Here is a 20,602-nt window from a genome sequence, read left to right as displayed (position 1 = left end):
CCTTCCTATTCAATAACTGATACAGTACCCATAACTGTATCAGTTATTGAATTGTAAGGTATTGGTAAAGTTGTCATTTCTGTGCTTCTTGATAACTGCTAAAGAGTACTACATTTAAATAAAAATGGTAATCCCTCTCTCAACCAAAGTGAAATTATTGCCATAAATAACAAATCCTTATCTAAGTGTTTTATCCTTACTATGACCATCTCAGAATGAAGAAAGCAATGAGAAAGCAGACGAGTCTGAAGATGACTTTGAGGAGATGAACCACTTGCTGCTATCAGCCAGGAACTTCCCCCGTAAAGCCAGTCAAACCAGCATATTCTTACAAGAATGGGACATCCCATTTGAACAGCTGGAAATTGGAGAAATGATTGGCAAAGGACGCTTTGGGTTAGTGTACCATGGGCGCTGGCATGGAGAGGTAGCAATTAGACTTATTGACATTGAGCGGGATAATGAGGACCAGCTAAAAGCGTTTAAGCGGGAAGTGATGGCTTACCGACAGACACGACATGAGAATGTGGTACTCTTCATGGGAGCCTGCATGAGCCCTCCACACCTAGCAATTATCACCAGGTAATCCTTCTCATTTTGTATTTTGAAAAAAGTCCATCCATAGGCATTTTTTTTACTTTTGTTTTTGTTCCACTTTCCCATTCCCTGTCCCTTTTGATGCCTGCAATGTTTTTTTTTTTTAACTTGTCCAGGGACACTTGAAATCTTTTTTTTTAAAGCCCCAGTGACATCAAGGGGGCTACATCACTCTTATTGTCATCAAAATCAGGTGGAAGGATGCAAGAGGGTTTCCCGAGTCACTTCCTCCGGTGTGCTCCGAGGAGATGTGGGCAGTGCTATGTTATCATTCATAACACCTGTGGAGGGAATAGCAAGGCCTGCGCTAATTGGCATTAAGAAGCAAGGTTTTCAGTGGTGACAACACTGAATATTGAAAATTGAATATATTTTTATTATATGCCAGGTAGTGTGAAATAAAAGACAAGAAAACAGGCAACTATATCACTTATGTCACCATAAACATCAAATTAGGCACATTGGTAGGAACAAGAAATCGGGGGGGGGGGGGGGGGGGGGAGGCGGTAAGATACAGCAAAAAAAAGGAGGGGAGAAAAAGAAAGGGGGGGGGGTGGGGGGAGAAAGGGGGAGAGAGCACAGCAAATGCATTTATCGGAAAGGGTATGTGCAGGATATTCACCGTTGTTATTGGTAGAAGATTCACCTTAAATGCCCAACTCAGGGGCAAAATCGAATAAGTTCCACCTCCCAACGTCACTTGTGGCCACATTGACGCCACCACTCTCCACCTAATAGTGGCGGTAATTTTACTTAGGAGATCTTCAGATTATTAAGAAACAGTTCCGTCTGAGAATGGTGCCGCCAGATGGGCCACAACATGGTGAACCTATCATAAGTGTCGTCCGCCTTCGCCTGCAAATCCTCCATGAGCATTATATCATTAAGGATATCCACCCACTTGAAAATAGGGGGGGTGGAGTCCTTCTTCCAGTATAATGAAATGACATGGTGAGCTGCTGAGAGAAAAAATCTCAAAAGACTACCTCTCTGGGACTGAATTGTTCCAGGAAGGATGGATAGGAGAGCAGACAAAGGCGAAGGAGGTAACGAAGTCTGATACACGTCATTATAAATCTCAAAAATCTTATCCCAAAATGGACGAATCATATCACAATCCCACCATACATGGATGTAGGATCCATGTGCTCCGTGACATCGCCAACATACGTTTGTGGTTGATGGGAACATCCTGTGTACCGAGACTGGGACCCTGTACCACCTCGACAGCAGTTTGTAGTTCTTTTCTTGTGTAAACCCGGACCTGGATGATTTATGCGTGAGGGTAAAGGAGGTAGTCCACTGTGTTGGGGAGATCTCTATATTCAGGTCTCTAGACCATTTACTTGTGTAAGTGGGGAGAGCGTCATATAATCGAGTTTGGATGTCTTTGTATATTAATGATAAAGTGTGTTTTGGGGTTCGAGCTAGACTGCAAAGGTCCTCAAATAACGTGAGTGGCCTGCGAGTTCTCCCTGATAGGTGTAGGTCTCTGCAAAGCTGGTTTAGCGAAATTGTGGTCAGCCAGTCTGTCGGGGCAGCAGTCTGCGGGTCTGTAGGGGGATGGAAATGTCCAATAGTAGGATGGACAAACTGATTAGCTGTTGGCCAGTTTTCACGTGTGTAATTCCCACAGTGCATTTTGGCAGCGAGAGCCAAAAGGGCCAAATTGTCAAATAAAGGGGATAACGGGCTGGGATCGGTGGACAAGGCGTAAGGAATAGCTTTATTATACCACAATGTAAGGGCTGCCCTCGTTAGAGGGGAGAGTCCCTGCATTGTGCAAAACTTGGCGTTATACGCCTATAGCAGGGCTCGTAGATCTACTGTAGCCATATCCTGTTCTATTAAGGTGGAGGGTTTAATACGTGGCCTCGGGAACCAGTCCAAGAGTCTGGAAAATAACGCAGACCAGCACCTCCTTTAAGTTTGGGGGCACTTAAAACTTTGTGTTTAAGTCTAGGAGGGTGGTGCTGCCACAGGAACTTGCCCACCACAGCACGCAATGCGAGGAAGAAAGTCGTCGGAAGGAGAATGGGAAGAGTTTGAAATAAGTAAATAATGCCCTTGGGAGTATATCCATTTTAATAACACTCATCCTCCCCCACCAGGAAAGCTTAAGGTTGTGCCAACCCTCGAGGGAACGTCTAATAGAAGTCAGTAGTGGACTAAAATTTAGTGAATGCACATCATGAACATCAGAAGGGATCTCCGTCCCAAGGTATTTGATCGAGCGTGGTTGCCATTTAAAGGAGAATCGCTTTTGTATGAAGTCTAGGTCTTTCGGTGGCAATGATATATTTAGAGCTTCTGTTTTGTTCAGGTTCAATTTGAAATTGCTATGAGCTCCGAACCGGGCAAGCTCCTCCAGGATGGCAGGGAGACTAATTCGGGGTTGAGTGACATATAAGAGTAGATCGTCTGTGTAGAGTGACAGCTTACGGGGAGCCGAGGGGGTTTTGATCCCTTGAATAGAGTTATTGTTTCGGATGGCTTGAGCCAGATGTTCAACAGTGATTGCGAACAGGAGTGGGGATAGCGGGCAACCTTGCCTGGTGCCGTTCTGGATCCCGAAAGCCGCCGACGTTTCCCCATTGGCTAAGACCCTGGCAGATGGGCTCGTATATAAAGCCATGATTTTAGTGAGCATTCGTGGGCCTAGGCCTAGTTGCTGCAGGGAGGCCTGGAGAAACGTCCAGTTCACCCTATCAAACGCCTTTTCGGCATCACAGGCCAGGAGACAAGTTGGAATGTTGTGGAGTTTGGCATATGAGATAAGGTGTAGAGTCTTAGTGGTATTATCCCTGGCCTCTCGGCCTGGGATAAAGCCCACTTGATCACTATGAATGATGGAGGGGAGCAGAGGAGCAAGGCGTGTTGCCAAAATTTTGGAGTAAAGCTTGAGGTCAACGTTCAATAGGGATTTGGGCCTATAGTTTGCACAGTGTGCATGGTCTTTCCCCGGTTTAGGTATTACAACTATCTGGGCTTGGAGAATATGGTGTGAAAGGGGATGCGTGTCATCTATTTCCTCAAATGCCCTGGCCATAATCGGGGCGAGTTGATGTGCGAATTTTTTATAAAATTGTGGGGAGTATCCGTCAGGGCCTGGGCTTTTACCGTTCTTCAGACCTTTAATCGCTTTTAGGAAGTCAGATGTGGTCAGAGGTAGCTCCAAATCAGCTCTATAATTTAAAGAGATGGTAGGTAAAGCCGTATCTTGAATATAGCGATGCAAATCGGACGGTGAAGCGGAGCTCGATACACCTGGGGAGGGGAGGTTGTAAAGGGAGGAATAGAAGTCCCTGAACTCCGAGACAATCTCGGAGTTCCTGAACCTCTTCTGTTGGGAAGAAGATAAAATGTGAGGGATGTTTTGTCTCTGTTGTCTAGGGTGGATAACTCGTGCAAGGTGCTTTCCGCATTTGTTAGCCTGTGAGTAATGGGTATGGCGGCCTTTGTGGTATGCGGTCAGCGATCTTGCCGAAAAGATCTGAAGTAAGTCCCGCCGCGCGTTAGAGAGTTCCGTCAGGGTCCGAGAGTCTAGCGTGCGATTATGGGAGGCCTCCAGGGAAGCTATCTGGGAAAAAAGTCGGCGTATATCCCCTGTACGTGCTCTTTTCAATCTAGAGCCGTGTTGTATAAAAATACCGCGAATAACGCATTTCAGGGCTTCCCACTTGGTCATATTACTAGTTTCATCGTGGGTATGGTCGCTGGTGAAGTCTGTGATTGCTTGAGATACTTCTGCGACACATACTGTGTCAGTCAGTAAGTTGTCGTTCAGTCTCCATGTGCCCAGACGAGGGTAGCGAGGGAGCTTCCCGAGCGTCAAGTGTACTGGAGCGTGATCTGACCACAACCGCATCCCAATCTCGCACTGAGGGTCGAAGTCTAGTAGGTTTTGGCTGAGGAGGATGTAGTCCATCCTACTATAAGATTTATGTGCAGGGGAGTAATAGCTATAGTCCCTATCAGAAGGGTGTAGCAGTCTCCAGGTGTCCACCAGGGACATGTCAGCCAGGGCGGCCCTGAGCTTGGTCAGTGAGGTGGGTGACAGGTGGGACTTACCGGTAGAGGAGTCCAGTCCCGGCACGAGGGGGACATTCAAGTCGCCTCCCAGGATCAGGTTAGGAGTCCCGAAGGATTTGAGGCGAGCGGTCACGGAGCAAAGGAATTGGAGTTGGTTCTGATTTGGGAGATAAACATTGGCAACAGTTAACACAGTTTGCAAATATTGTAATTTCAAGAATAAAAACCTGCCTTAGGGATCTATGTCACTTTCAAGCACTTGTGGTGTAAAGGATCAGTGAAAAGCTACCGAGACCCCTTTTGAACTCGCTAGAGGATTCGTGCTGTGAAACCAGGTTGTGTAGTGTCTATCCCGTATGGAAGGCACCTTATCGGATCGAAAGTGGGTCTCTTGTAGTAACAGAACTTGCGAACCGGCCTTGTGAAGGTGATGTAGAATCTGTCTACGTTTTTCTGGAGTGTTAAATCCTCTACAGTTAAGAGAGGAAAACTTAATGTCTAGGGCGGCGGCCATGGCGACGGGAGGTGGATGATATGTTCTGTGGAGCTACGGAATGCAACTGAGCTGGAAAGTGTATGAGTAAGCTGTGCATCAGAGGTGAGGTAGAGGAGGGAAGAGGAGGAGGTCAAGATAAGAGGGGAAAAAAGAGGGTCAAAGCGCTGAGGTAGGAAAATGCGCAGGTGCGCCCCCAGAGGGGCTTGGGATATGTAAAGCTGGTAGTAATGGAAACAGAATTCCTGTAACAGCGTGGTATATTGCTTGCTAGGAAGCTGAAGGTGTAAACTTGTAGGGAGATTGCTCCCTCTAGTGTCCATGTGGGGGTAGAAGCGATGGACACTACAATGTAAAACTAGGGGATATATCAGTAACAGAGGCACCAAAGACTCTGTACACCCTATCGTGGGGGAACGTGGTCAAACTGAACCCAGGAGCTCCGCCCCAACTGTAGTTAACTGTAAAACAAAATAAACTGATGTATAGCACACAGCGCCTAGTAATTCAGAGGTTATCCGACGGCGTGTGCAAATTTAAGTAGTCGGCTAACCAATAGGGCAGGTATCTGCCTGTAAGAGCATGAAAAGCACACGGCATTAAACTAGTAAGTGAGACCAAGAGGATCTATCATATACACATTTAACCATAACTGTGACCCGATAAGCATGAAAAACCTCATATAAAAATTAAACTAAGACAGTTGTTTCTCAGACCCACTCAACCGTCCCCCCCACGCCCATGCAACATAACATAACATAAATCCACATCAGCAGGGGCCCAGCATAATAGGAGGGTTGCCCGCAGTCCTTGTAGCGAGGGGGGGGGGGAGCAGCAGAGGATGGTCCACATATGAAACAATAAAAGTAAAAAGAGCCACACAAAAAAAAAAGAAAGTGAAAAAATGTCAAAATGCTAAACGACAAAAAGAAGAGGCAGGAGAATGGTCGGATGAGTGACATTCAAGTCACGGGGTATAGGGGAACAACCTGAGGTGCAGGTCCCCAAAAAAACTGAGGAAAAAATGTGGAAGTCAAACACCCACCATTCGGTGGGACACAGAGCGTTCATCCTGGAGGGGATTTGGTGGTGCGGGAGCGGGATCTCTTCTTCTTAGCTTGCGTTACCCAGGCTGAGGTGCTAGGTAGACCAGGGGTGACGGCAGTCAGTGGCCAGTCTGGGATCCTGATTTGAGGTAATTCAAAGGTGCCAAGGAAGTTGGGCAGGTCCCCTAATGTGCGGAAGGTGGCAGATTTACCATCATGGGAAGCAAAAAGATGAAACGGGAACCCCCAGCGATACTTGATCTGTTTAGCGTGCAAGGCGTCCGTGACCGGCTTCAAGGCTTTCCTTATTAGCAGCGTCTGCTTTGAGAGATCCGTCAGGAGCATAACAGGTGTGCCTTTGAACAGGATGGAGTCCTGTGCGCGGGCCGCATGCATTATTTCAGCTTTGACATTAAAGAAATGAACGCGGCAGATGACGTCTCTTGGGTGCGCAGGATTAGGGTTGCGAGGGCCAAGGGATCTGTGAATTCTATCTATCTCGATCGGTGTGTCTTTGGGTTTGTTCAGCAACTGGTTAAACATGGTGGTGGCCGCCAACAACAGATCTTTGTTTTCAATCGCTTCCGGGATACCGTGGATACGGATATTGTTGCGGTGACTTCTATTCTCCTGGTCGTCGAGACCATAGAATAAGTGTTGAATCTGATTAGTATGCTGTTGCAAGACATGGTCATGTTCCTGGAGTCTCTTTGCTGATTCATCAGCATGGATCTCAATGTCCTCTATGCGTTGGCCTATGTCCTGGCGCAAGTCCTTAATCTCCCTTTTGTATGACTTCTCCAATCTGCTGATGTATGCCTCAATGTCCCCCTTAGTAGGGAGAGCTTTAATGTAGCTCTCCATGTCCCAGCCTCTGCTCTGTTTGCCCGAGGCCGGGGAGGGGCTCCTTGAATGTGCTGGGCTCTCTGGGCTCCTACCATGCAGTGCAGGGGACCCGGGAGAGGATGGGGGCGAGGAGGGCCGAGAGGCCTGTACCTTGGAGGCAGTGTGTGCTGCCTGTGCCGCCGCCGAGCGGGTCGCCGCCATCTTGGATTCTGGCGCGGCCTTGCTGTTCGGCCGTCTCGCGGGGAAAAAACTGCAGATATCCCCTGGTTTCTGGGTCCCCGAGGTGCGGGGGTGTTGGTGCCTCCTCTCCTGCTCATGGAGATGTCCGGTGTGGCGCGGATCGGCAGCGCTGTGTGCCGTTCGGATCGGTGGAGCGGGAGCTGAGCTCTCACACGTCCTTCTCCTCCATGCGCTTGGCCACGCCCCATCACAAAATATATAATAGAAAAAAAGAAAATGGAAACTCCCCTCAAATGTTAGATGCTTGCTTTAAATAATTGAGATGAATCTGTGGTAATGTTTGCCAGTTTAACCCTTTCCCGCCGAGCGTACGCAGATATGCGTACTCGGCTTCCGGGGGTTATACCGGGATGATGTCCGCACCTGCAGGCATCATCCCGGTACCGTTTTTTGCAGCAGGCGATTGGCTATCCAGGCATAACAACTGATGCGGCTAAAAGCCGCTCGGCTGTTATGCCGGAGGAGCGGGAGGGGACGTCCCCCCCTCCCGCCGCCTCTCGCCGCTGTTACCGGTGCTCCCGCTCGATCGGGAGCACCGATCAGAGATCCAACGCCTCCGGCTGCTGCGGAGGAACTGGAACGAAGCCGTAATCGGCTTCGTTCCAGTCTCCTCATCGTAAACACGGAAGCGACGTCATGGCGTCACTTCCCGTTTACTCGGCTGCCAATGGCGCCGGTTTTAAAAAAATATCCGGTATTCAGAATCGCCGTTTTCGGCGATCTGAATACATTGAAGTGTAAAGGAGGGGTGGGGGGTCTTTTAGACCCCCGATCCCTCCATAAAGAGGACCTGTCACCACCTATTACTGTCACAAGGGATGTTTACATTCCTTGTGACAGCAATAAAAGTGATCAATTTTTTTTTTTTTTAAAACAATTTAGTCATTTTAAAATAAATAAAAAAAAAAAAAAAATTTTTTTAAAGCGCCCGCCGTCCCCGCGAGCTCGCGAAGCAAAGAAAACGCATACGGAAGTTGCGCCCGCGTATGTAAACGGTGTTCAAATTACACATGAGGTATCGCCGCGATCGTCAGAGCGAGAGCAATAATTCTAGCACTAGACCTCCTCTGTAACGCTAACCTGGTAACCGCAAATTTTTTTTAAAGCGTCGCCTATTGAGATTTTTAGGTACCGTACTTTGTCATCAATCTACAAGTGCGCGCAATTATAAAGTGTGACATGTTTGGTATCTATTTACTCGGCGTAACATTATCTTTCACATTACGCAAAAAAATTGGCTAATTTTACTGTTTTGTTTTTTTTTTATTCATGAAAGTGTCCCTTTTCCCAAAAAGTTGCATTAAATACACCACTGCGCAAATACCGTGTGACATAAAATATTGCAACAATCGCCGTTTTATTCTCTAGAGTCTCTGCTAAAAAAAATATATATAATGTTTGGGGGTTCCAAGTAATTTTCTAGCAAAAAATATGGATTTTAACTTGTAAACACCAAATTCCAAAAATAGGCTTAGTCATGAAAGGGTTAAATAAAAATTCTCCCCCTCAGTCTGAAGTGTGAATGCATCAACTGTGATCTCCTCCATATGCTCTGGAAGTGCCCCAAACTTTTCAGATACTGGAGGGAGATCATAGACACAGTATTCAAGGTATTTACTACAACTGTACCGCATGACCCAATCATATGTCTATTGGGGCATTTGAGGAGGAAACACTGGGCCCATCAGCCCACACGGCAATACTACGTTTTACAATATAGAACACTGTTATCAGCTCCTGAAGAAGCGTCATCTCCAGACGCGAAACATGTAGAGCACCAGAATATATGTAACTGTTGACTGTATGGTTGATATCCTTGATTCTATATTTATATAGATATGCACTTTGTTTTTTTTCCCCTTTGGAAATTTTAAGTGGATTTTATTATCTTTGATAGGATGTCAATTAGGTCTCAAATAAGGAGGAAATAATTATTTTTTTGTAAAAAGAAAAAAAATGTTTTATTTATTTTTTGTTTCTACTTTTGTCTTAATAATAAATAGAAATAATTCCTCTTGAATATATTGGTTGTGTTCACAACTTCTTTTATGCCTAAAAAGTCCAACTGAACCCACAATTTTTCTTTTGTGGTCTTTTATGTGAAGGTTCTTTTATTCATTTTTTTTTTTCCCAATCCCCCTTCCCTGTTAATGCTCACATTTATAAAGTGATAACCAGGACGTGGCATTCTGTTTAAACTTTTCAGTGTATCCACAGACACCACCCTGTGATAGATACACATTTTTTCATTTAAATACTACGTTTATTGTATGTGGCCCGTAAGATAATGGCACAATTGTGGATTACTCCGAGAGTGCCCACTAGGAAGAAATGAGTGGAAAGTTATTGATCAGAGAAAAAACTAACATACCAACACAGAAATGTCCCACACAAATTTTACTCACTGTGGCAGCCATGGCTGGAGGTCCCGGGTGATCCCAGGCCTAGCTCCTCACAAAATGATCCAAGACAGATTATTGATGGGGTAGATATAAGGTGAATGAGAATATGGTGACAATTAAACATTGGGACCATAAACAACACAAGACATTACCATGGATGTTAATGGATTAAGGTGTAATAAAAATATTGTAAACTAAATTAACTGTTGGGCTATGAAGCCTTACAAGAACTACACTAGTTGTTTTCATGTACTTTTCATGTAAAATTAAAATAAAAAATAAATAAATAAAAAAAATGTAACTTACTACGTGAAACCGCTGTTGCTAGACAGTCTTCCTAATCTGCCTCTTCCTATTCTGCGGTGCTTCCTCCTCTTTGGTGAGTGGCCCCATTGCCTTCTGGGACATGTGTGTGTCCCAGAAAACAACGGGGCCATTCACAAAGCGCCGCGCGACTAACGCATGAGCAGTAGGAAACGGGCAGTGAAGACGCAAGGCTCCACTGTCTGTTTCCCTTCATTAAGATGGACGGATCAGCCTCGGGTGGCCGACATCGCAGGCTCGCTGGACAGGTAAGTGTCATTATTAAAAGTCAGCAGCTACAGAATGACCCTTTAACTACTTTACCTCAATATTGACAATGACAAAAGTAGTGAGTTTTGCACAGCTATGTATATTGCAATTTATTTGCTGTATGTTCATTTTCTTTTCTTCTTTGACATATACCTGAACACTGACTGCCTTAAATTGTATACTGTGCAAAACAAAAATAAATCTATGATTTAAAAAAAAAAAAAAAAATTCTGTGTTAAGGTAGAGGTACAATCAAAGCTTGTTTGGTTGTACTTCACCTGTGGATCACAGGAGGGCTGAAGCCCACTGTCGGCTGATGTCACAGAGCCGGTTTGGGCAAAATCATGACAATGAAGTGAGAATCCGCCCACATGCCTGGACCGACACCAGGCTTTGCCTTTTAGCGATCCACTGAGAGTCGGAGCCGGCCACCCCTGCCCCCACCACAGCCCAGCGTTCCAGTGAGCGAGGGGGGAGAAGAGCAGAGAGTGGTGACTGATAGTCACCAGCTCTCTGCTCAGGGAGTCCTGAGAACCATGCGATCGGCAGTGTTTGATCGCTCGGTTCTCTCACGGTGTTAGAGCCAGTGGGGTACAGATGCAGCATCGGACCGATCCTGCATCCACGAGGTAAGTATGATTGGGAATTTTTTTTCCCAATACTTCTCTTTTAACCTCCGGTATACCTGGCGGTACAATTATTTTGCATGGAAATTTGGCGTTTTATATTGTAGGTCTGCAATTCTTAGGAATAACTCTCTTAAATCTGTTCAAACCAGAGTCTAGCAGACATCCCGGGTATGATAAAGTTTATAATATAATAAATGATAATAAATAATAATAAAAATTATTCAATAATGTAATCAAATCCAAAAACACAGAAATTTGCTCATTTGCACAAATCGCTATCGCTCAATTCTGCAAGTGATTATAATTTATTATCGCTGTTTTCTAGTTGGTCTAAAATCACTTTTGACATAAAGGGACACTTTTTGGTTGCTATGGGCAATCTCCAAATTCCAGGCAGAAAAAACAGTATTTATAATATAAAAGTGCACGCAGGGCACTGGACAGACCACTAGGGACAAAGGGGGTGTGTAATTTTTTTATACAGTACTGTAATCTGTAAGATTACAGTGCTGTGTGTGTTTTGTGTGTTTTTACTTTTTTGAATTTGGCGCCGATCTCCGCTCCCGTGCGCCGAAACGTCGCAGGGAACAGAGCTCGGCAGCACTCGGGCACTGTGTGAATCGAGTGGAGGATGGCTCGCACACACAGCGGGGAGGACATCGCAGGATCCAGGGGACAAGGTAAGTAACTTCTCTCTGTATCCTCCCTGTATCCAGTGATGCGATCCCGAGTCTGGCTCGTGGTACTGAAATCCCAGCCCGAGCCAGACTCGGGATCACCGCTAGGGAGGTTAAAGGAATATAAAATTTTAACAAGAAGAAAAACATATGGATAAAACATTCTTAATCTGGTGCCAAAGAAGATCACCAATGGTAAAAATTACTGAGGCACTAGCAGCGCTGCTAGTGCCTCAGTCATTTTTACCATTGGTGATCTTCTTTGGCACTAGATTAAGAATTTTGTATCAATATAGCAGCAGCTATAGTCTAGTATAGTCTAGTATTCACCGTGAGCGCTGAGGGAGTGTGATTTTAGTTTTCTAATATCTTGCTCATTTGTTTTTAATATGGATTAAACATGGGACAAAAAATTATTCAGAGTAATAAAACCAGAAGGTGTTAAAATGTGTTTTGTTATATTGTTACATTGATAAACAGGTCTTTGAATTGTTACATATACATACATATGTACAAAGCTAGTAATACCTCCGTATTCATTATAGCTAATCAGCTAAAGAACATCTATCATTATCATTTTTATTTTACAGTTCTGTCCCTTATGGGACAAAGTACATAATTTGTCCTTTGTTCTAAGCACTTTCTAACCCTAGTTAGTGCATGAGCTCCAACCTGCCCCCTTTACTTGTACTGATAGCCAATCAGAAAACAGCTATGAAGGAAACAGTCGTATCATAGATGCAGCTTGTCCTGGCTCTAAACACTTTCCCAAAATAATTCATGGAAAGAGCAATGCAAAGGCTTGCACATCCCACCATCCTCTGCATTCTTCTTGCTGTTGCATGTCTTGGGAAAGTGCTCACAGCAAGGACAAGCTTCAGCCATGAATCAGCTGTCCTCCATAGTTTTTGTCAGATTTGGGGGGGGGGGGGCAAGTCGGACCTCATAACTAGGGTTAGGAAGCACTTAGAAACATGGGACAACATATGTACTTAGTCCCATAGGGGACAGAACTGTGAAATAAAAATTCTTATGATAGATTACTGAAAGAGTTGAGAATCCTCATGGAAAGAAGGCTGATTTACTAAAGGATTTGAGAATGTTCACACAATAAAATGTGTGATTCTCTTCAGTTATCCAGTCATATTCAGATGAGATAAGTAAACAGTGATTTTCATTTCACATAATTGGATAATTCAAGTGAATCTTTAATTGAGTGCACATTCTCAAAATCTGAATCAGTAAGCTGTCTAAATATTTGCCTCAATTATCCAAACTCCTGTTCACGTATTTCACTTGTATTTAATTATATAATTGTAAATATTTAGACGTTTTATTGTGTGAAGATTCCCAACTTCTTTGGTAAATTTAAATCTTTCAAAATGAACACGTAAAGACCAGTTCAGTTTCCGCAAATAACAGTATCGTTCTTCAGTTATGTACTGTAAGTATTTAGATCAGATATATTATTATTTTGTATTTTTTTATAGATTAGCTATTCACACCAGACAAATATACCTCTTGCTTTAAAATTCAACAATTGATTCCAGATTACATTCTAATAATACATTTATTCATTTATTTCCAGTATGTCAAGAAATAATTTTGGTGATAGGTGGATTTAAAAAACAGCAGTTGTGTTACTACAATGATAGTAATAATAATAATAATACCACCAATAACATTAATGCTCCAATATATACAGTTGTGCTCATAAGTTTACATACCCTGGCAGAATTTATGATTTCTTGGCCATTTTTCAGAGAATATGAATAACACAAAAACATTTCTTTCACTCGTGGTTAGTGTTTGGCTGAAGCCATTTATTATCAATCGACTGTGTTTACTCTTTCTAAATCATAATGACCATCATAATGAGCACAAATGTAAATAGATTATATTATACAAATATTCATGTGATAGAGGAGCATCTCCAATATAAAATATTTAAGTTTGGGTTACATTTGTAAATCTATGTAGTAATGTTATACAGTAATTATTGTGTTCTTACGTTTTTTTTTTTTTTACCAATTTAGTGATAGTATAGAAACATTTTAACAATTTCCTTCATCCTGCACTATCTAATAATCAAGCCACTAGCACACAAAGCTAGTGCAAATCCACTTTCATTTCCCCATGCTTATTTTAACATTAAAGTGGTTGTAATCCTCAAACATGAAAAGTGGACATCTTTCTATAGTGTGTAGAATGCTCCTCTCTCTGCTCTTTGCATTAGTCACTGATATGCCGCGTACACACGAGCGGACTGTATGGCGTACTTAGTTCGTCATACAATCCGACGGACAGTCCGGCGTACTTTCGACTGAACGGACTTGACCACACACGGATGCACAAACAGTCCGTCGAAAGCTTGCGCGATGACGTGTACAGCACGTACGACGGGACTAGAAATAGGAAGTCCAATACACAGCAATGCACCCTTCCGCCGTGTAAATCCTTTCTGGGCATGCGCCATTCTTAGTCCGTCGAACTAGCATACTGACGAGCGGATTGTCCGCTGAAACCAAAGTACGACGGACAGAATTTCGAAAAATCCGAAATTCTTAGTACGCCGGCCTGCACGCTGAAAAAGTCCGCTGAAGCCCACACAAGAGCGGATTGTCCGCTGAAATGTGTTTCGACGGACTAAGTACGCCATACAGTCCGCTCGTGTGTACGCGGCAATAGAGCTCTGAGCCAACACCTCAGTCTCTCAGGAGATGGTCTGCGCCCCCTTCAGTGCACAGCTGGTGACTCAGCTCTATGTTTTTTTCTATGAGCCTTCTAAGCCCTTGTACACATGGTTGGACATTCCGACGGAAAATGTCCGATTGGACAGTGTTGTCAGATAATCCGACCATGTGTGGGCTTCATCTGACTTTTTCCATCGGAATGTCCGACCAACAAAGTTTGAGAGCTGGATATAAAAATTTTCCGACAACATGATCCGATTGGACTTTGTCCGATCGTTTGTAGAGAATTCCGATCGGACAAAGTGCCACGCATGCTCAGATCAAATTCCTAGACCAAAGCTATTGGCTACTAGCCTGAACGTAGTCCCGTTGTAACTAAATAACGGCATCACATTACGAACGATCAGATTTTCCAACAACTTTGTCCGACTGTGTGTATGTAACACCAGTTTTGGACAAAATCTGACGGATTTTGTTGTCGAAATGTCCGACCGTGTGTACAAGGGCTTAGAGGGGGAGTGTATCCCTTCCCTTCAATCATCTATCAGATTTCAAGGTGCTCTGTGCTCTAGCTCTGCAGTGTGTCCAGTATGACAGTATGCTACAGAAAGTAGCTAATAAGTCTGATGCTTTACCTTCAGTCACAGCCTAGGGGAGGGACCTATTAGTGTTAGATAACTGCAACAAAGAAAAATCAGGTCTCCTGCCTTACCAGCCAGATCTGTGCTGTGAGCAAGAGCTGTGTAAACCTCCAGCCTAGGTGAACAGATATACAAATCCTTTGGCAGGGAAAACAGCTCCCATATATGTATTTAATCTGTGTATTTAGCTGTTTGGCTGGAGTTCAGCTATATAACAAAATAAAAAAAATGCTTTCCTAAGTGACAGCTACATCAGATTATTAAACAATTAAATAACATTGACTAACAAATTAAATAATTTTTAAAGGACGGTGTAGGTAAAATAAGTTTTCATGGTGAGTTATACTTCCAAAGCAAGCATACTTTACTGTACACATAGTAATACAGTAGTACACATACTGTCAAAACATACCCACAATGCTTGTGCTCTCATTATCTTCAAAGATCATACACTATGCCATTACATTGTATCTAAAGTAAACCCTTGGCATAAAAAATATGCATGTGCTTTCCCTAATGCTACACATTTTTTTAACTCTTAATTTTGTTTGTGATTCAGTGTCAGTAAATGCTTTGAAGTGGTTGTAAACCCTCACATACACCCAGCGAAGTGAACAGCCTCAGATGATACAGAGATGAAACAAATCATCTTATATAGGTTTTACATGTTTATCTGCAGTCTTCTCTTCCCTACACCCATACAAAATGGCAGAAAAGTGTTAAAATCTTTCTTCATCTGTCAGGATCAGAGAGGAGGGGGCAGAGAGACTGCAGTTAGTGTGTGAGAGCTGATTGGAGGAAAGGCACACACCCCTACTCCACACAGTAGAAGAATGGTGTTGTGAATAGACAAGCTCCATACTTATCTCCCTCCCTGACACAAATTGTATCTAGTGTTGGGGAAACGTCTTAGAAACCACACCAGAGAGAAACAACTCTTAGAGCTTTGGAGAGAAATGAGTAAACACTACAGATATACTGTATATGTTTTGCTCAGATTTCATGACTGAGGTTTACAACCAATTTAATAGATTTTCTTACTTACCTGATAGGGGTAACATTGCTACCTTTGCATTACCCCTCTATGAGTGTTCTAAAAAATAACTGTTAATGGATGTCCTGATACACAGCATAACAATACTGCAAGCATTATTTCAAGTTGCGCACGTCATTTGATGGCCTCCATGGTGTCCACCACAGTGTTACTAGGTCTTTTGATGGATTATGCCCCTTTATAAAGGAAGTACAGCAACACTTTAGACAAAAAGGAAGTAAAATAATAAACATTACTGAGGGTAAAACATTTTATAGCAATATTAGATTTCAATCTAAACCAATCAAGTTTAAAACCCTTTACAACTAGTACTAGATTTTTTTCTTGCTGTAAGTGATTTTTTTTTTGATAAAGTTTGTATTTTTACGATGGGCAGAGAAAATGTTTTTTTTTTTTTTTTTATGGAGTGCTTGATTTGGACTTTCTTTGTTACCTATAGACCCCTTTCACACTGAGGCGTTTTTCAGGTGCTACAGGGCTAAAAATTGCGCCTGGAATAGCGCCTGAAAAAAGCGTCTCCATTCACTCCAGTGTGAAAGCCCTCGGACTTTCACACTGGAGCGGTGCGCTGGCAGGGCGTCAGAAAAAGTCCTGCCAGCAGCTTCTTTGGAGCGGTGAAAGAGCGGTGAACTCACAGCTCCTCCACCCCATTGAAATCAATGGGGCAGCGCTGCTATACCGCCGGCAAAACGGTGCTGCGGTGGCATTTTGTGGGTGGGTTTAACCCCTTTTCGGCTACAAGCAGGGAGTTAATACAGCCCTGCTAGCGGCTGAATAGCGTCGCTAAGATGACGGTAAAGCGGCGCTAAAAATAGCGCCGCTTTACCGCTAATGCCCTAGGCGGCACGGTGTGAAATGACTCATAATCTGCATAAAACAATCGGTGAAGGATCTTTTCTTGGCAATCATAAAAAGAGTAATGTTCCAAAATGAGAACTTTAGATTGGGCTTATTAAGTATTGCCACACTAACAAAAGTTGAGGATCCAACATGTACAGATACCTGTGATGAGAGCAAAACCACAAATTTGTTATGTTTAAATAGAATGAAAACACAGATACAGATATGTATAGTCAGGGCTAGTTAGATCAGCAATCACAATGCATGGTATGGGATAGATAAACGTATACAAGGAGCAACAGGAAACTATGCTGTCCTACTGAATAAAGCCTAAATTTACCGCCTGGTGACACCTCAAGCACACTGAAGCATGCCTGAAACTACAAGGGCCTATGTAACTATTAAGCAGTGCACATGCAACATGCACACCAAACAGCAGTATGCTCAAGCCAGGGGAATGAAAGCTGTTTTGGAAGTCGATCATATAGGTGAAGGAAAACAGAAGGTATGGGCAATCTGCAGTTGCTGTATATGGCCCTCTGATCATATACCAGTTTATTGTATCAATCTACCAATATATATTTTTTTATCGAAATGTTTACAAAAGGCAGCAGAGCAGCATAAGGGTTCCACAAGGGTTAGTAGGTCATTAAGCCATTTACAATAAGTGAAAATGAATCTGTTGTGTCATAAATATCAATGAACTATTTGTACAATTCACCTAAAGTATTTATGTCTGACAGCTTTTCTCCTATTTGCTGATGAGTTGGCAAAATGTCCCTATTCCTCTGTGATTGCTGAACATGTGTTGAGCTGGGAAATGCCTCTGAAGCGATCCCTTTGGGCAATGCCTGAGAAAGTGAGGCCTGATCAAAGATGCACATCAAGCGCCTTTCTCGTTATGCTGAACACAGCAGGGACATTCCCATGGCACTTGTTTTTGGACACAATATCTGTAGAGAACAGCCAGACTGACAGCTGCCCAAAGCAATGTCAGGTCTTTTATGTTACAGAGGAAATGTATACATATGACCACTGTCTAAGAATTATACATCACAAATGTTATATATTTATTATATATACCCTGTGGTCTCTTTTTTCTATCCCATAATTAAGTGTATGACAATGGAACCACCCCTTGGAGTCTGCCTTATTATTTTTGACATTCAGAAATGAGTATACCATAAATTATGACATATTTTGAAATAGGAAATAACAATTTTAATTGATGGGAAGTTCAAAAGTGCTCAGTTGGGGAGGGTGGAACCACCCACTGCTGGACACCAGTGATGGACACCAGTGATGGCAAAACATTTTTTTTCTTTTTTATTGCAAGTAAAAACTTTCTATTTTGAATTGTCCATATATAGGTGTTGCAAGATTGCAATGACTGTTACATGTTCTTTGTTTTTTACATTTACATTTACTCAATACATATGTGCATAGGTGTGTGTTGTCCAAAGCGAAATAGCTTATTTTATTTTTTTCTGGTTATCCTTTACTGAATGTACTGTAATTAACCAATTATTTCCAAATAATGAGGATTCTAACAAGGCTAGAACAGAAAGCGATGAATCAACAAAGAAGTACAGGGGGTAGGAGTGCCCCTGCAGGAAGAGTTACGGGCGGACCAAGCAGCTTAATTTTAGGAGTTTATTGCTCTTCCTGCAGGGGCAATCCTACCCCCTGTACTTTTTGTTCAGCCTTTCAGTTACAGAGACCAAAGATTAGAAAACCCCTAGTAGTGGACTTTTTAGGCACGTACAACAAATATCAAATATATAAAGTATAAAGAGAAGTTTATTGGAAATAATAATATAAAAAAAACTTTATAAAACAAGGAATGCATAAACAAGCTAATAATGTGTATATACAACAAATGCTTAAAACACACTTGGGTGTTGGACGCCGTGACGGACGGTTATGTGTTTGATGGACCCAAATTAAAGGAGCTGCCTTTGTTTGTCAGTATCACTATTACCATACTCTCAGGACTGACTGCTTTGCCCCAGTGTTTCTCCGGAGTTTTTCCCATCTGCCCACCATTATTGGGGTTGGGATGGTTTGATCTTCTATCAACATATCACAGCTTTTTTGGCCCTCTTTTTTGTTAAGACGACTACATTGGGAGTTTCTTGAAAGTAAAGTAACCATTGGCTATATCCTGTCTGACTGTTTTTTTGCTAAATCTTTTTTTATTGAGTCTTCCATTAGCATACAAAATTGCCCACGCAGGTGCTAAACATTGCCCAGGAAGGGGCATATCCTCTGATGCGGCAACAGACCACAACAGGGCACATCATATAACGTATACAAACTGCCACTGATGCAGCAACAGGCCGAAATAGGGCAGATCATAGAACATAAACAACCTTACTGATCTATTCCCCAATGAGGAATTGGGCGGCACAGGTGGTGTATTGGTTAGCACTCTCACCTAGCAGTAAGAAGGGTCGCTGGTTCGAATTCCAACCATGACACTACCTGCCTGGAGTTTGCATGTTCTCCCTGTGCTTTCGTGGATTTCTTCCGGGTACTCCGGTTTCCTCCCACAATCCAAAGACATGCAGGTAGGTTAATTGTCTTCTGTCCAAAATTGGCCCTAGTATATGAATGGGGACCTTGGATTGTGGGCTCTTTGAGGGTAGGGATGTGTGATGTGCGATGTGAGTGTACAATGTACAGGGATAGGGGCAATTGTAGACACTCACTCAGGTTGAACTGGATGGACTGGTGTCTTTATTCAACCTTACTAACTATGAAACTATGAGGGGAGAGGTTTGGATCAGGAGACTCTGTGCTCAATATTATGACGACAGGATAATGTGACATGGGAGTAAGTGGGTCAATTTACTGCCATATTATAACCATAATGGTAATCTAGGGGTTGGTTACTGCATTGTTTGCCGTGGTGCTATCGTCTAACTAACAGGTCCACACCTTTTCGAATTTATGTGGCAAACCCTTGCCCGAGTAGGTGGCTTTATAAAGGGGTAAACTGCCATTCGCTAGGTTCTTCCAAAATCTGACAGAGGGGGGAGATGTGTGCTTCCAGTTCATTGTGATGGCCTTATGTACATAGTACAATAACAGGGATATGAGTTTTTTTTCAGCTCTGAGCATCAGCATTTGTTCCACCAGTCCCAGCAGACAATGTTTAGGATCATATGGGACACTAATCTTTGTGATCTTAGCGATCACTTGGAGTACTTCTTTCCAATAATGTACAATTGCAGGGCAAGCCCAGAAAATGTGAAAGAATTCCCCCAGCTGGTAAGAGCAGCACCAGCACACCGGAGAATGCGCCGTGGACATCTGGTGGGGCGTGTAGTGAGCTCTGTGTACAATTTTGTATTGGACCAGTTTGTCCCTGGCTGAAACCAGAGGGGAGAATGGAAAATCCCACGTCTCCCTCCAATCATTCTCATCCAGCCCCGGTCTGTCTGACTGTTTTTAATTACAAGTCTCATGGAATGCTTATTCAATACATGTTTTTGAATATAATTGTTTTATGCTTTATACCTACCCCTGAAGAAAGAGACACACTCTCCGAAACACGTAGGGTGTTTTAAGCATTTGTTGTATATACACATTATTAGCTTGTTTATATATTCCGTTTTATAAAGTTTTTTTTTTTATAATATTATTTTCAATAAACTTCTCTTTATACTTTATATATTTGATTTTTGTTGTATGTGCCTAAAAAATCCACTACTAGGGGTTTTCTAATCTTTGGTTTACAATTCTGGATGTGGCACACAAAATAGCAAAATTATTGCCATCCATACATATTTTTCAGTTACAGAGACCACACAATCATGGTGAGTCAGCGATTTTGG

General features: G+C 42.9%; 1 protein-coding gene across 3 annotated transcripts in view; it reads left to right on the top strand.

Moving 5' to 3' along the window:
- The window catches only part of KSR2 (kinase suppressor of ras 2), a 683,331-nt gene that overhangs the window by 515,999 nt on the left and 146,730 nt on the right, over window positions 1-20,602 (top strand). For all 3 annotated transcript variants that reach the window (XM_077462057.1, XM_077462058.1, XM_077462059.1), the window contains one exon: window positions 215-582. In XM_077462057.1, coding sequence (XP_077318183.1) covers window positions 215-582 — 368 coding nt within the window. The remainder of the gene's footprint in view (window positions 1-214; window positions 583-20,602) is intronic.

This window comes from Lithobates pipiens, unplaced genomic scaffold (genome assembly GCF_037356315.1).
Source record: "Lithobates pipiens isolate NorthernLeopardFrog02 unplaced genomic scaffold, aLitPip1_a1.2 Scaffold_3, whole genome shotgun sequence".
NCBI lineage: Eukaryota > Metazoa > Chordata > Amphibia > Anura > Ranidae > Lithobates > Lithobates pipiens.
Note: the sequence above shows the minus strand (reverse complement) of the source record. Positions and strands in the feature narration are given on the sequence as shown.